Source organism: Pelophylax lessonae (assembly GCF_965119305.1).
Source record: "Pelophylax lessonae genome assembly, chromosome: 4".
NCBI lineage: Eukaryota > Metazoa > Chordata > Amphibia > Anura > Ranidae > Pelophylax > Pelophylax lessonae.
The window spans coordinates 648,484,736-648,500,500 of NC_138771.1; the positions used below are offsets into that span (position 1 = coordinate 648,484,736).

At 44.8% G+C, this 15,765-nt stretch overlaps 1 protein-coding gene across 1 annotated transcript in view; it reads right to left on the reverse strand.

Moving 5' to 3' along the window:
- The window catches only part of LOC309554185 (alpha-2,8-sialyltransferase 8F-like), a gene marked incomplete at both ends in the record, with an annotated part of 69,244 nt that overhangs the window by 36,125 nt on the left and 17,354 nt on the right, over positions 1-15,765 (reverse strand). Inside the window, one exon of the mRNA XM_082255816.1 lies at positions 11,220-11,306. Coding sequence (XP_082111942.1) covers positions 11,220-11,306 — 87 coding nt within the window. The remainder of the gene's footprint in view (positions 1-11,219; positions 11,307-15,765) is intronic.

Sequence of the window (15,765 nt, forward strand, 5' to 3'; positions counted from 1 at the left end):
GCAGAAACCTCCCCCACTCACCAACCCATATCCACAGGTACAAACATTACTTCCCTCGTTCCACCCTACTAGTATTAACAAGGTTGCTGTACTTTTATCTAACACCCATCTAACCACCTGCCCCCTGGATCCTGCTCCCTCGCACATGCTACGCTCACCCTCTGACTCTATTCTGCGCTCTCTAACTCACATCTTCAACCTCTCCCTCTCTTCTGGCATCTTCCCTAATTCTCTAAAACACGCTCTAGTCACTCCCATCCTTAAAAAGCCCTCACTGGACCCCACCAACCTTCACAATCTACGCCCCATCTCCTTACTCCCCTTCTCCTCTAAACTCCTTGAACGACCAACTGAGTGACCATCTGACTAAGAACAATCTTTTTGATTCCCTTCAGTCTGGATTTCGCCCTTAACATTCCACTGAAACTGCTCTCCTTAAACTCACAAACGACCTACTAACAGCTAACACCAATGGACACTATTCTGTACTACTCCTCCTGGACCTCTCTGCTGCCTTTGACACAGTAGACCACCCCCTCCTCCTCAAAAAACTCCACTCCTTTGGCCTCCGTGACCGTACTCTTCAATGGTTCTCATCCTACCTATCCCAACGCACCTTCAGTGCTACTTACAACTCTACTACCTCTTCTCCTCTTCCTTTCTCTGTCGGGGTCCCCCAAGGTTCTGTCCTTGGACCACTCCTTTTCTCAATCTACACCTCCTCCCTGGGTCAGCTGATTGCCTCCCATGGCTTTCAATATCATCTCTATGCTGATGACACCCAAATCTATCTCTCCACCCCTCAGCTCACTCCTTCAGTCTCCTCACGCATCACCTGCTTACTAACAGACATATCAGCCTGGATGTCACATCACTTCCTCAAATTCAACCTATCCAAAACCGAGCTCATGATATTTCCTCCCCCACGTTCCTCTTCCCCTGATTTCTCTGTCAACATCAACGGCACAACTATCAACCCGTCCACCCATGCCAAGGTCCTAGGTATAATCCTGGACTCTGAACTATCCTTTCAGCCACACATCCAGTCACTGTCCAAAGCTTGCCGCCTCAACCTCCGCAACATTTCCAAGATACGTCCCTTCCTAACCAATGATACCACAAAGCTTCTAATCCACTCCCTGGTCATCTCTCCTCTCGATTACTGCAATTCCATTCTAATTTGCTTACCTTTAAAAAGACTATCTCCCCCTTCAGTCCATCATGAACGCTGCTGCCAGGCTCATCCACCTTGCAAACCACTCTGTGTCTGCTACCCCTCTTTGCCAATCCCTCCATTGGCTGCCATTCAACCAACAAATTAAATTCAAGTTACTGACCATAACCTACAAAGCCATCCATAACTTGGCGCCCGGCTACATCACTAATCTGGTCTCAAAATACCGACCAACTCGTTCTCTTCATTCCTCCCAGGACCTCCTGCTCTCTAGCTCTCTAGATCCCATGTTCACCTCCAGGACTTCTCCTGAGCTTCTACCATCCTCTGGAATGCTCTACCCCCATCTGTCCGACTATCTCCAACTTTCTCTACTTTCAGATGATCCCTGAAAACTCGTCTCTTCAGAGAAACCTGTCTGGCAACCACCTAACAACTACACTCTTATTTTCTCCATCAGCCCATCCCCCATCATTGCTACCCCACAGTTATAACCTCTTGTATCTCTTGACCATCCCTCTTAGATTGTAAGCTCTAACGAGCAGGGTCCTCTGATTCCTACTGTATTAAAATGTATTGTACTTGTACTGTCTACCCTCAAGTTGTAAAGCGCTGCGTAAAATGTCAGCGCTATATAAATACTATATAATAATAATTTGCTTGCAGCCTCTATTAGCTTGTCACTTAATGTTGAGCTTCTGGAGCGAGAGGAGGTAGAAGAACCTGCTGTGAGCTTAGTAAATGTGGATTTGTGAGATCTGGTCTCCTGCAATTGAGCAATGTGGAGTTCTGCCTTATTCTTAGCATCTTACACTAAGAGATCTCTTTGCTGGTTTAGTTCATCTGCCTTAGTTAGTTCTGTTAAAGAACCCTCTTTATTAGAGTTCTTTAAGGAAGCTGTGCATTTTGCAGACAGCCACTAGAAGCGTTTGTCTGCTGCAGATAGGCTATCTATAGTATCTCTTAATTCAACTGGTTAATCTTTAACCACTTTACCGCTGCTCAGTAGAGCTCTACTGCGGCAAAGTGGTTCAATAACGTCTGGCGACGTAGACCTACGTCGGCAGACATTCCCCTCTCTCGGCGGCGCGCGCGTGCCACCGGAGCCTCGCTCCCGCTGTATTCAGTCACAGCGGGAGTCGGGCCAGGGGAGGAGCAGCGGCGATCGAGTCTGGAGATCCGCCCGCTTGTGTAAACAAAGCGGGCGGATCTCCTACGTGACAGACAGGGTCAGATTGCAGGGTTCATAGCTGAACCTGCGATCTGTCCCTGTGTCACTCAGTCACCTCCCCCCACACATGTCAGTAAGCACCAGGCATACATTAACCCCTCCCTCTCCAATAAAATTAACCCCTTCCCGGCCAGTGTCATTTTTACAGTAACAGTGCATATTTATAGCACTGATTACTGTAGTAATGTCACTGGTACACCCAAAAGTGTCAAAAATGTCAGTCAAGGGTCCGATCTGTCCGCCGCAATGTTGCAGTCCCGCAAAAAAAAAAAAAATCGCAGATCGCCGCCATTACTTGTTAAAAAAAAAAAAAACCACCAAAAACCGACAGAAATCTTTCCCTTAGTTAGTAAACGCAATAACTTTTGCGCAAACCAATCAAAATACGCTTATTGCAATTTTTTTTACCAAAAATATGTAGCAGAAAACAAATTTGCCAAAACTGATAAAAATTTTTGATTTTTACATTTTTTTGGGGGGGAATTTCATATAAAAAAAATGTGAAAAATATTGTTATTTTTTCAAAATTGTCGCTCTTTTTTTGTTTATAGCGCAAAAAGTAAAAATCGCACAGGTGATCAAATACCACCAAAAGAAAGCTCTATTTGTGGGAAAAAAAGGACATAAATTTTGTTTGGTTACGGTGTTGCATGACTGTGCAATTGTCAGTTAAATTCGCACAGTGCCGAATCGCAAAGAGTGGCCTGGACGTAAGACAGCAAAATTCTCCGGTGTTAAAGTGGTTAAAGTGTAGCAAAACTGACATGCAGTAAGTAGCTCTGTCCCATAGATCTGACAGATTGCTGGAGAAGTCTTCTCTAGTGGTTTCATAGTTTTCTCTAAGTTTCTGTGTTGGTATTATTGTGCGTTTGGGTCTTACACTTTGCTCTGCCATATCTGCAGAATCTGCTCCCTGTATGTCTGTGTGGTCAGAGGCATAATGTATCTGTGTCGATTCAGTGATAAACAGAATGCTCAGAGCCTTGTCTGGACATTTTTTCAAGTTTCGCAAAAAAACAGCTATTGTCTTTTTAAGAAGACGACCAGCAGCTTAGACGGGTGGGATAAAACAGTCCAATGCAGAGAAACAGTTTTCAACATTAACAGGTAAAGTGCTGTAAGCTTGTGTGTCCATGTGCTTTCACAAGATGGCCGATGGCACTGCACTTGATTGCAGGTTGGACACACACATCTACACAGAAGGCTGTAAAAATTCTACTATGTGACTATCCTGACTCCAACTGTTGTAATAGTGACTTATTTCTTGCTGAGACCTCTATGCCTTGCCTGTATAAGCAGATAGAATCACAGAGGAAAGTTTTTATCAGATAGCTGAACTCCCCAAACACCTTTTTCTCATCCAATGAGATCTTCATTGAAAGCAGCAGTTTTAGCAGACAACAAGATGTTTTTGCAGGTCAAAGCATGATACTATGTTCCCGGAATACATGAGGCCTAGACAAGTGGCCATCTCTTATCTCATACAAACAATGTGAAGGAAATACATCACAAAAATGGAAGGGAACACAGAAAAAGATGTGCAATAACCAAAAAGATGGCAGCATATTAACCAACTATACAGAGGCCAAATACACAACGGCTAAGGAAATTAACTATGTATATTCGCAGTTCACAGTAATTTGAACATTAACCACTTCTTACCCACCCGCATTCAAATGACGGCGGGCAGAGTGGTGTATCCATTGTTCTGGGACGCCATCATATGGCGGCGCACCAGAACAGCCTCTCTCACACGCCCCGATCGTGGCCGCGCCTTGTCCTTGACCCCGATCTCGGTAAAGAGTCAATGAAATCACTCTTTATCTATGTGATCGGCTGTGTCCAATCACAGGCGGTCACATATGAATAAGGAAGTGCCGTTATTCGGCTCTCCTTGCCTCACACTCTGACAGTGTGAGGCGAGGAGAGCCGATCAGCAGCTCCTCCTTGCAGGGGAGACAAGGACATGTAATCAGGGCACTGATCATCAGTGCCCTGATTACAGAAAAACAAAATAAAGTGCTAATCAGTGCCCACCATCAGTGCCCACCATCAGTACCCACAATCAGTGCCCACAATCAGTGCCCATAGTGCTGCCAGTCAGTGCCCATCAGTGCCTGCTCATCTAGGCACTGATGAGCACTGACTGGCAGCAATATGGGCACTGATTGTGGGCACTGATGGTGCTGCCCATCAATGCTCATCAGTGCCGCCTATCAGTACTCATCAGTACCACCCATCAGTGCTGCCTCACAGTGCCAATCAGTGCCACCTCTCAGTGCCAATCAGTGCCACCTCTCAGTGCCCATCAGTGCCTCCTATCAGTGCTCATCAGTGCCGCCTATCAGTGCCCATCAGTGCGGTATATTAGTACCTCCTCATCAGTGGCCATAAGTGTAACCTCATCAGTGCCCATAAGTGCCACCTCATCAGTGCCCATCAGTGCAGCCTATCAGTGCCCATCAGTGCCGCCTCATCAGCGCCCATCAGTGAAGGAGAAAAACAATTTATTTTCAAAATGTACTCACAGAAAATAAGAAAAACTTTTTCTTTCAAAATTTTCTGTCTTTTTTCTTTGTTTTTATAAGAAATAAAAAAACCCAGCAGTGATTAAATGGCATAAAAAAAAGCTCTATTTGTGTGAAAAAAATGATACAAATTTCATATGGGTACAGTGTAGCATGATCGCGCAATTGTTATTCAAAATGTAAGAGCGCTGAAAGCTGAAAATTGGCTGGGCAGGAAGGGGGTGAAAGTGCACTGTAGGCAAGTGGTTAAAGTGGTTGTAAAGGCACAAGGTTTTTTTATCTTCATGCATTTTATGCGTGAAGGTAAAAAACCTTCTGTGTGCAGCAGCCTCCCCCCCCCCAATACTTACCTGTACCCCTTCTCAATCCAGCAATGTCCACAAGAACCTTGCCTTTCCAGGGACTTGTACTCCAGATTGGTTAATGGCAGCATTGGGAGCCATTGGCTCCCGCTGCTGTCAACCACAGCCAGTAAACCAATCAGGAGACAGAGGGGGTGGGACCGAACCACAACTCCGTGTGTGAATGGACACACAGAGCAGCGGCTCGGCTTGGGTGCCTCCATAGCAAGCTGCTTGCTGTGGAGGCACCAGAGACGAGGGAGGATCCAGGAGCGTGGGCGTGGGAACCGAGAAGAGGAGGATCCTGGACACTGTGGGCAAAACCAACTGCACAGAGGAGGTAAGTATAACATGTTTATTATTTTAATGGGAAAAAAAAATAAAGCTTTACAATCACTTTACCCATGCATATACTGTATTTTCCCACAGCAAGAGTAACAGCACACTATTTACTAGTGTATGAGTAACTGAAGTGAGGCTTTATTGCCGTAATTCCCCGACCCTTCCCGGGAAAAAGTTTAACATTTATGATGCATTTATTTGAACTGAAATCACTCAAAGGTCATAAGCCGAATAAGCTGCACAAAGCCTAATACCTTCATTTTGAAATGCAAGCTGAAAATGTTATCTCTACATTAGCCTAATAAAATGTACACTCAGCAAACAGCTGTATTAAATAATGGTAAAATGTTTGTACACCCCAACAATGCATTTCTCTTACTTGCTTCCCTTTGGTCTGTTAAATATTCCATTGAAAGTGTTTTTTGCTTCATCTATTTAATGAGAGCAAAAATACTTGTTGATGCTGCCAGAAACCTTCCTGTGATCTCTGCCTGTGCTTTATTCATGTGATTTACATCTATCTCTGCGGACTGCAGAACATCCCCCTCCTATGTTATAGAGATAATGATAGGGGTTATTTAGTTCTAAAGCTGGCCATACACTAGTGGAATTTTGTTTAATTTGTTTCTTTTTAACCAGTTTGGCGTTAGAATGATTTTTTTTTTTCATTTTTTGCATGCATGTTTAGCACCCTTCTAGTACATTTCCTCTGGCTCCCCTGCAATTATTGGAGCTGTTGTTGATTATTTAGGGGTGCTCGGTGTTTCAAAGGCTGCTTTTTTGTTACCTCCCTCTGTCTTCTAGAGTATTCTAGAAGTATAGTGGGTGAAAGAACACAGCAGGCAGCCTGAATATTTATGGGACTCCAGCCAATCCCTGGGGAGGCTTTTCCAGGAGGTGGTGAGAGAGCCTATAAATAGTCTGAGGCATGAATAGCAGGGACAGTTGTGATGGTGTTCACCATCACTGGAATTTAAGGACAGATGGGTGATGGGTTGAATTGCTTATAATTGTCAGCAAGGTCAATTGTTCCCTTCGCCATGAGGTCTCTGAGCAGGAAGTCCACTCCTAATACGGTCATTCCAGGAAGTTCAATGTGGAGACGGGCTGGCTAACAATGTTGCTTTTTGTCTGAGGTGGCTTTCCATTCACCTAATGTCGGGTGTGCTAATGACCTCGCCTGTTGTCTGCTAAGGGATGTATTGACACTCAGAGTAATGTGTATTGAGGGCTCGTTAGGGAACCATTGTTCTGTGTTTGACTATTGTGTACATTGATTGCCCCCTGGGGCTTCTGTCTCCTTGCATTGGTCAAGCTATCTGACCAATCCCTGTTGACTCATTTTCAAGTCCTCATTTGCATGGCAGTCCTTCTGGTCAAGCTATCTGACCAATCACTGCTGACTCATTTTCAATTCCTCATTTGCATGGCTAAAAGAGGACCTGAATGGGAACTGCAGGTACTTTGCAATTGATCAATAGGAGGGCGGTTGTTGGGGGCAGGATGTTCCAAATTCCGTATAAAAGTGTGCTGTGTTCTCCCAATAAATTGTCTTCCTGTTTGAACTTACATACAGCTTGCTTGGTGTTTGTTCTAATGGATTCCGGACGGCACATAGCTGTAGTTCGGATCCCGGAGCCTTGGTTGACCGAACCATCAGACGTTGCGATCTGCAAGCTGACTCACTAGAAATAGAGGAGTGTCGGGAGAGCGGAAGCGAGCGAGCAAGGGTCTCGTCACAACAGTGTTCCTGCGTCCAGTTCTAAAGGATGAGACCCCTGTGCATGGGCTTTGGCCCTTGGTGCAGGGGTCTCAAACTCAATTTAATTGTGGGCTGCATCAGCATTATGATTGCCCTCAAAAGGGCCAGGTGTATCTGTAAGACTGGATGCTCAGAGCATCCCTACCCTTACATAAGATATCAGGAGCCTACCCGCCTTCAGAAGTTGAGTTCCCCACCCTCCATTACATCACAGTGCACCCCCTTACCTTTTGCTGCCACTGGGAAGAATCTGGAGGCATTGCTGGAAAGCCGAAAGTACAGGGTCTGGAGGAGGACCAGAGGAGGGCTGGAGATCTCCTGCAGCTGCAGGAGAGGTGCGAGGGCCACATGAAATGGTCTGGAGGGCCAGATTCGGCCCGCAGGCCTTGTGTTCGACACATGTGCCCTAGAAAAAGCCTTGAGGAAGACATTGAGGTCCCAGCAAGGCTTAGCTGGGAGGGGGGGGGCTATTTGCAAATCCATGTCCGAGGTCAAGTTGGGTCTGGAAATTATCTCAATATAGAGCCAGGAGGAAGTTGGTGGGAAATAGTCCAGCTGTCCTATGGTGTTGTGAGTCTACATCTCCCTCACTAAGAAGAGTCCGGTGGACATCAGCATGAAGTAACCGATGATCCTGTGGCTATGTGAGAAGAAGACTCTGATTCTAAGGAAAAGTGACTGTGTAGCTTTTAACTCTGCAAGGGGTACTAGTCCCCATCAGCATAGAGATCCTGTGGGACATTCAGTGTGTGCAGTGCTGCTAGCAGTTCATGCAGTGCAGCCAGAAGTTGAGGAGTCCTCAAGTTATCCAGGTCTGTTCAGGGTATCCCATACTCCCTTTACCTATCCCAGTTCATGGTTTCAATAAAAACCCAAAAAGTACCCCTAGACTGTTTTCTGAGCAGGTTGAAGAATAAAGAAAATTATGGGTGCCTGGCTATGTGTGGGGGAAAAAAACTGAATTCACCAACGTGCATTTTGGCCATATAATTGCTTAAAACACCCATTACATAATCATTTTTAAGAAAGCACACGTCTTGTGGAATAAAAAAGAAGTAGCTGCAATTTTTTATGTTGCAAGATATTTGCAGAACTGTCTATCAAATGCATATTTCTAGGAAAAATACAATAAAATGAATTTTAGTGCAAAAACACACGTTATAATGCCTAATTTTTTGGGTAAACTATAAAGAAAGGTAGCATAGATGGTACATTATTCCTCGCGCTTACACCAGCAATGAAGAATATTCTTCCCACTAATACTAAAGCCTTGTACACACGCAACGAATTTCCGCCGACCGGTCGTCCGTCTTTTGTCCAGAGTGGTGTCTGTTGGTTGGAATGTGCTCTAGACTGCACACGAATTTTCCCGTACGACAGAATTCTACTTCAGAAGTGATGTCATGTGTTGGATTGCTTTCTTTGTGTTCTTTCATCTCTGAGCATGCCTAGTCTTGCTCATAAGATTTTTCCCCATCGAAATCTGTACTAATGAGACGAAAATCGGACGTGTTTTGACGGAGGACAAAAATTTTATAGCCTGCACACCAGGATTTTTTCGGCCGAAAAGTCGGAGTCGGTTGTCGGAAGCACCATACTAACACGCCCAAAATCGGCAGATCGGTCGTCGGACGAAATTTCCCGGCCGAATTTCTTCTCGTGTGTACGGGGCTTAATACCTTCTACTGCCTGTAATTTTTTTACCTCCTCTGACCACCAAGTCTGACATATTTTCTACTTCCACTTGCAATAATCCGGCCCTCCTAAAGTCTAAAGAACAGTAAACTGGTCCTTTGCTTAGAAAATTTGGAGACCCTTGCTTTATACAATTGATTTATATGGAAATAACCTTAGAAAAATTACACCAAATTACCAAAAGTATTGAGACGCCTGTCTTTACAGGCGTCTCAATACGCCTGTAATGACCTCAGTAGGGTTTTGGTTTGAACTTGCCCCTCATTCCCCTCCACTTCCACACACACTATATTACCAAAAGTATTGGGACGCCTGCCTTTACACGCATATAAACTTTAATGGCATCCCAGTCTTAGTCCGTAGGGTTCAATATTGAGTTGGCCCACCCTTTGCAGCTATAACAGCGTCAACTCTTCTGGGAAGGCTGTCCACAAGGAGTGTGTCTATAGGAAAGTTTGACTATTCTTTCAGAAGCGCATTTGTGAGGTCAGGCACTGATGTTGGAGAGTAGGCCTGGCGCGCAATCTCCATTCTAATTCATCCCAAAGGTGTTCTATCAAGTTGAGTTCAGGACTCTGTGCAGGCCAGTCAAGTCCCTCCACCCCAAACTCAATCATCCATGGCTTTATGGACCTTGCGCCCTCCTAGGTAGGTAGGTTTATAGGATTATAGGTACATTTAGTTATTTTTTGCTCCTCTGTAATCATTGGAGCAGCTATCAATTCCTTTTGGCTGTTCTAAATTGGCATCTTTGCCATGGGGCACTAGATTACCCTTTCCCAGCATTGCCCATGTCGGATTTAGGTGCAGGCCAGGCAAGTTCCTCCACCCCAAACTGTCTCATCCATGTCTTTATATCAGGTCACCTGTAGCCAGGTGACGACTGCACCCTGTTGGAGGCAGGAGTGCACCGCAAGGTAGTGAACCCAGTAGCTGACTGCTACGGATGGACAGGAACGTGAGCCCAAGATTCCCCAGGGCGCGGAGTCTAAGACCCAGCAGGTGTTCACCAGAACCTCTAGTGGTGAGAATGGACTTGGCTGCAGCTGGGCCCAGGTCGCGGCCCCTGGGGTCCCCCGGGTCAAGCTCCGTAGGGAGAGAGGGGAAGCAGCCACTCAGGACACAAGGGATAGTGATGGTTAAGCCGAGGTCGGGACAACAGGCAGACGAGGGTAACCAAGGAACAGGCCAAAGGTCAGGGTCACAGGCAAACAGGAGTAGTCAGGGACAAGCCAAAGTCGGTACACAGAAAAGGTAGATCAAGTACACGGCAGACAGGAACACAAGCTAATGAACACTGTTGAACAGCCAAGCAGACCTGCAGTGCACTGGTTAATATAGACTTCCTGTGATGGCCTGGGGTGGGGCCAAACAGGAAGGAGAGATGATAAAAAGGAGCCAGAAGGGGAATCTGGCCTCTAATGCAGACATGAAGGAGCAGGTAAGCTGCCAAACACTATTGCAAGCCCATGACACTTTATGTATCTTACTTTGTGCACTGGTGCGCAGTCATGTTGGAACAGGAAGGGGCCATCCCTAAACTGTTCCCACAAAGCATTAAAAGCATTAAAATTGTCCAAAATTTTGGTATGCTGACGCCTTAAGAGTTCCCTTCATTGAAACTAAGGGGCTAAGCCCAACCCCTGAAAAACAAGCCCCACACTATAATCCCCCCTCCACCAAATTATTTGGACCAGTGCACAAAATCAAGGTCCATAAAGACATGGATGAGCGAGTTTTCGGGTGGAGAAACTTGACTGGCCTGCACAAAGTCCTGACCTCAACCCGACAGAACACCTTTGGGATGAATTCGAGGGTAGATTGCGAGCCATGCTTTCTCTCCAACATTAGTGTCTGACCTCACTAATGCGCTTCCAGAAGAATTTTCAAACATTCCCATAGACACACTCCTAAACCTTGTGGACAGCCTTCCCAGAAGAGTTGAAGCTGTTATAGCTGCAAAGGGTGGGCCTACAGACTAAGACTGGGATGCCATTAAAGTTCATGTGTGTGTAAAGGCCGGCGTCCCAATACTTTTGGTGACATAGTATATCTGGAAGTCATTTCTGGGCAATTCAATTAATAGGAAATTTTTTGTAAAACTATTTTGTCGTTAGCAAATTTAAACTGCTTTCCACATACTTACTGCAGAAGATTGCGTGCTGATGGCTTCTGAATCCAAGGACATCTTTGTAGTGTCTTAACCGACTTAAAAAATGCGTCTTTTTTTAATCTACAGAAAGAAAAAAAACAAAACAAATTATTGCGACAATGCTAAGATATCTATGTAGTATGCGGTTATATCAAATAACCGAACTGTCATTTTTCTACAGATGAGCGGAGGAGTTAGGAAACAAATGCAATAAAGTGTAAGTAAACCCTAATAATGAAATGCTCAGATGTGTCCCTATTTGGCCTGTTAAGGAGAAACTTCATCAGTACTTAAAAATAATTACATTTTTACATTTTAAAAATTGTCCCTGTATAAAAAAAAAATATTTGTTAGTCCATGGAGCCCAGCGTTATCTTGCCCCTACCTGACTTTGGCACTTTTGGGGGGACCAGTGACATTACTACAGTCATACTTCCCAACTTCTGTACTTCAGAATGAGGGACACTTGAGGGAGGAAGCCACCTGCGGCGTTCTACACACACTGGGGAGAAAGTGGGTGTGGCCAAAATGACGCAATGGAAGGAGCTTAATGGGCGTGGTAAACAAAACCCAGGTTTTCTTCTACCTATAAAATATGCTTTGATTGCTGTGCCTACAATCAAAAAACAGAAAAAAAAAGAATATTGGTTTTGCATAAACTATGAGAGTGTGCATTACACAGTGTGGAAGGATTCAGGAGTCTATTACGTACAGAGTAAACAGTTCAGGAATGTGCTGCATACAGAGTACAGGGTTCAGGAATGCATTACTTACAGAGTACAGGGTTCAGGAATGTGTTACGTACAGATTACAGGGTTCAGGAATACGTTATGTACAGAACACAGGGTTCAGGAATGTGTTACGTACAGATTACAGGGTTCAGGAATACGTTATGTACAGAACACAGGGTTCAGGAATGTGTTAAGTACAGAGCACAGGGTTCAGGAATGTGTTACGTACAGAGTACATAGTTCAGAAATGCGTTACACAAAGTGTGGAATGATTCAGGAGTCCATTACACACAGAGTACAGGGTTTAGGAAAGCATTACGTACAGAGTACAGGGTTCAGGAATGTGTTACATATAGAGTACGGGGTTCAGGAATGCATTACACAAAGTGTGGAAGGATTCAGGAGTCCATTACACACAGAGTACAGGGTTCAGGAAAGCATTACATACAGAGTACAGGGTTCAGGAATGTGTTACGTACAGAGTACAGGGTTCAGGAATGTGTTACGTACAGAGTACAGGGTTCAGGAATGTGTTACGTACAGAGTACAGGGTTCAGGAATGTGTTATGTACAGAGTACAGGGTTCAGGAATGTGTTACGTACAGAGTACAGGGTTCAGAAATGTGTTATGTACAGAGTACAGGGTTCAGGAATGTGTTACATACAGAGTACAGGGTTCAGGAATGTGTTATGTACAGAGCACAGGGTTCAGGAATGTGTGTCACGTACAGAGTACAGGGTTAAGGAATGCGCTACACAAAGTGTGGAAGGATTCAGGAGACCATTACACACAGAGTACAGGGTTTAGGAAAGCATTACATACAGAGTAAAGGGTATAGGAATGTGTTACGTACAGAGTACATCGTTCAGAAATGCATTATGTACAGGGTTCAGGAATGTGTTACGTACAGAGTACAGGGTTCAGGAATGTGTTATACAAAGTGTGGAATGATTCAGGAGTCCATTACACACAGAGTACAGGGTTAAGGAATGTGATACACAAAGTGTGGAAGGATTCAGGAGTCCATTACACACAGAGTACAGGGTTTAGGAAAGCATTACGTACAGAGTACAGGGTTCAGGAAAGCATTACATACAGAGTACAGGGTTCAGGAATGTGTTACGTACAGAGTACAGGGTTCAGGAATGTGTTACGTACAGAGTACAGGGTTCAGGAATGTGTTATGTACAGAGTACAGGGTTCAGGAATGCGTTACACAAAGTGTGGAATGATTCAGGAGTCCATTACACACAGAGTACAGGGTTTAGGAAAGCATTACGTACAGAGTACAGGGTTCAGAAATATGTTACGTACAGAGTACAGAGTTCAGGAATGTGTTACGTACAGAGTACAGGGTTCAGGAATGTGTTACATAAAGTGTGGAATGATTCAGGAGTCCATTATACACAGAGAACAGGGTTTAGGAAAGCATTACATACAGAGTACAGGGTTCAGGAATGCGTTATGTACAGAACACAGGGTTCAGGAATGTGTTACGTACAGAGTACATAGTTCAGAAATGCGTTACGTACAGAGTACAGGGTTCAGGAATGTGTTACGTACAGGGTTTAGGAATGCGTTACACAAAGTGTGGAATGATTCAGGAGTCCATTACACACAGAGTACAGGGTTTAGGAAAGCATTACGTACAGAGTACAGGGTTCAGGAATGTGTTACATATAGAGTACGGGGTTCAGGAATGGGTTACACAAAGTGTGGAAGGATTCAAGAGTCCATTACACACAAAGTACAGGGTTCAGGAATGTGTTACACAAAGTGTGGAATGATTCAGGAGTCCATTACACACAGAGTACAGGGTTCAGGAAAGCATTGCATACAGAGTACAGGGTTCAGGAATGTGTTACGTACAGAGTACAGGGTTTGGAAATGTGTTACGTACAGAGTACAGGGTTTAGGAATTCGTTACGTACAGAGTATAGGGTTCAGGAATGTGTTACATACAGAGTACAGGGTTCAGATGCATTACACAAAGGGTGGAATGATTCAGGAGTCCATTATACACAGAGGACAGGGTTCAGGAATGCATTACATACAGAGTACAGGGTTCAGGAATGCATTACATACAGAGTACAGGGTTCAGGCATGCGTTACACAAAGTGTGGAAGGATTCAAGAGCCCATTACACACAGAGTACAGGGTTCAGGAATGTATTACGTACAGAGTACGGGGTTCAGGAATGTGTTACACAAAGTGTAGAAGGATTCAGGAGTCCATTACACACAAAGTACAGAGTTCAGGAATGCGTTACGTACAGAGCACAGGGTCTAGGAATGCATTACGTACAGAGTATAGGGTTCAGGAATGTGTTACGTACAGAGTACAGGGTTCAGGAATGTGTTACACAAAGTGTGGAATGATTCAGGAGTCCATTACACACAGAGTACAGGGTTCAGAAATGCATTACGTACAGAGTACAGGATTCAGACATGCGTTACACAAAGTATGGAAGGATTCAGGAGTCCATTACACAAAGAGTACAGGGTTCAGGAATGCGTTACATAAAGAGTACAGGGTTTAGGAATGCATTACGTACAGAGTATAGGGTTCAGGAATGAGCTATGTACAGAGTGTAGAGTTCTGAAATCCGATATGGACAGGGAGCAAGTTTTTGGAGTGTTTTATATACATAGTGCAGGCCTCAGGAGAGCACTAGGTACAGACTGCAGGTTTCTGGACTGCCTTTTTGAGAGGGTGCAGGGTTCAGGAGAGTGTGAGGTACAGATTGCAGGGTTCAGGAGAGTGTGAGGTACAGAGCGTATGGTTAACCACTTAAGCCCCGGAAGATTTTACCCCCATTCCAACCAGGGGGTATTTTGCGATTCAGCACTGCGTGACTTTAACGGACAATTGCGCGGTCGTGCGACGCTGTACCTAAACAAATTTGGCGTCCTTTTTCTCCCACAAACAGAGCTTTCTTTTGGTGGTATTTGATCACCTGTGCGATTTTTTGATCACGCGCTATAAACAAAAAAAGAGCGTCAATTTTGCAAAAATAGCAATATTTTTCACATTTTTTTATATGAAATTCCCCCCCAAAAAAAATGTAAAAATCTAAATTTTTTAACATTTTCGGCCAATTTGTTTTATGCTACCTATGTTTGGTAAAAAAATCGCAAAAAGCGTATTTTGATTGGTTTGCGCAAAAGTTATCGCGTTTACTAACAAAGGGAAAGATTTTTGTCATTTTTGTTGTTTTTTTTTTTAACGCGTAATGGCGGCGATCTGCGATTTTTTTTTTGCGGTACTGCGACATTGGGGTGGACAGATCGGACCCTTGACTGACATTTGTGACACTTTTGGGGTTACCAGTGACATTTCTACAGTAATCAGTGCTATACATATGCACTGTTACTGTAAAAATACACTGGTAGTGAAGGGGTTAACTTTATTTGGGAGGGAGGGGCTGTGTGTATCCCTAGGGGCGTGCTTTCTACTGTGATTGGCTGTGGCTTGAGCTGTAAGGACACTGATCAACGGATCTACATACTAGATCCGTGTGATCAGTGTCTTTACACCGAGGAGAATGACAGGTGGCTTGTTTACACAAGCTGCCTGACATTCTTCCTCTCCCCCGCCAATCGCCGAGTGACCGGCGGACATCGGGTCCGCTGGTCACACGCGCGGGGGGGTCCGTGACCACGCGGGAGCGCGCCTCTGGGGGCGCGCGCTCGCTCCCTAGACCCTCACAAGCTAGTGACGTAGCCCTACGTCACTTTGCCTGTGAGGGGCTGACTGCCGACGTAGATCGGCGTTAGGCAGTCGGCAAGTGGTTAAGGAGAGTACTAGG